General features: G+C 34.1%; 1 protein-coding gene across 1 annotated transcript in view; it reads right to left on the bottom strand.

Annotated features, from left to right (window-relative positions):
• The window catches only part of Ube2q2 (ubiquitin-conjugating enzyme E2Q family member 2), a gene marked incomplete at its 5' end in the record, with an annotated part of 49,108 nt that overhangs the window by 32,821 nt on the left and 15,208 nt on the right, over positions 1–1,079 (bottom strand). Inside the window, 1 exon segment of the mRNA XM_005393461.2 lies at positions 218–274. Coding sequence (XP_005393518.1) covers positions 218–274 — 57 coding nt within the window.

Genomic DNA, 1,079 nt, shown 5'->3' with positions numbered 1-1,079 from the left:
CCTGAACTGCATAGCAAGACCCTGTCTCAAAAAGACAAAAAAAAAAAAAAAAATTAAAAAATAATTAAAAGGTAAAGCCAGTATTTAGAAATTATAGTTCATTCCAAATACCATGTGTTTTTCATTATTCCACATTAACACTAATTTTAAAAGGTAAGTGAATTACAAGGTTCAAAAGCACAGGTATCTATAAAATGTTATTTTTACATATACCTACTTCAGCCATCTCTTCCTCTTCCTCCTCTTCTGAAGTTATTTCTTCTGTTGTCCCATTCTGAAACGGAGAACAACTTGCCAAGGCTCCACAGAACAAATGTGCACACACTGAGTAGAGAGGAGCAGCGCCACAACTTGGGAGACAAACTATCACTGCCCTTCCGCTAACAGACAGCTTATTAAAAATAAAACATTCGTTTTCAAATCCAGATTTCACTTGACAAAATAACACTTTATCAGCTTTTAAAAAAAATTTTAACAATTCAACTTACAGATGACTTAGGAATAAATAAAAGTAACCACTCAAACGCAAACCAAAACGGGAAAAAAATGTTTTAAACACGTTTGTTTATAATAAATATTCCAAGCTATTGATTCCTTAAATATCTACCTTTTTAACTTGAAAAGCTTGAATCTTTATATAAATTCAACTGTCCTTCATGTGAAAAGGTCAGGCATATTATAAAGGAACAGGCACTTCACGGAAAAGAAAAATTATAAAATAATCACACTTAAGAGCCAATATTCTTTTTTAAGCCATGTTATTTACTACAGAACACCTCTTTGTAACACATAACTTACTGCTCACTCACAAATTAATCTGATGGGGTTTTAGGAAGCACCTTCATAGCCGGCTTTTGCAGATTTCAAAAGGCCTTGTTTGCTAGGTCCTAGCATGGTTCTCCAGTCACGGTGTAGAAACCCACTTTTAACCATAAAAGTGGGCTGAGGTAGGACCCAGACTATCTAAGAGAAGATAGGACCCAGAGATCACATCAGACAAAGACCTCAGCAGTACCTAACCATCTGTTGTTAGAACCTCCGGAGTGTGTAATTCTTTTTTTTTTTTTTTTTTTTTTTTT

This window comes from Chinchilla lanigera, unplaced genomic scaffold (genome assembly GCF_000276665.1).
Source record: "Chinchilla lanigera isolate Chin_1 unplaced genomic scaffold, ChiLan1.0 scaffold00049, whole genome shotgun sequence".
Lineage (NCBI taxonomy): Eukaryota > Metazoa > Chordata > Mammalia > Rodentia > Chinchillidae > Chinchilla > Chinchilla lanigera.
This window is presented reverse-complemented; position numbering and strand designations above follow the sequence as displayed.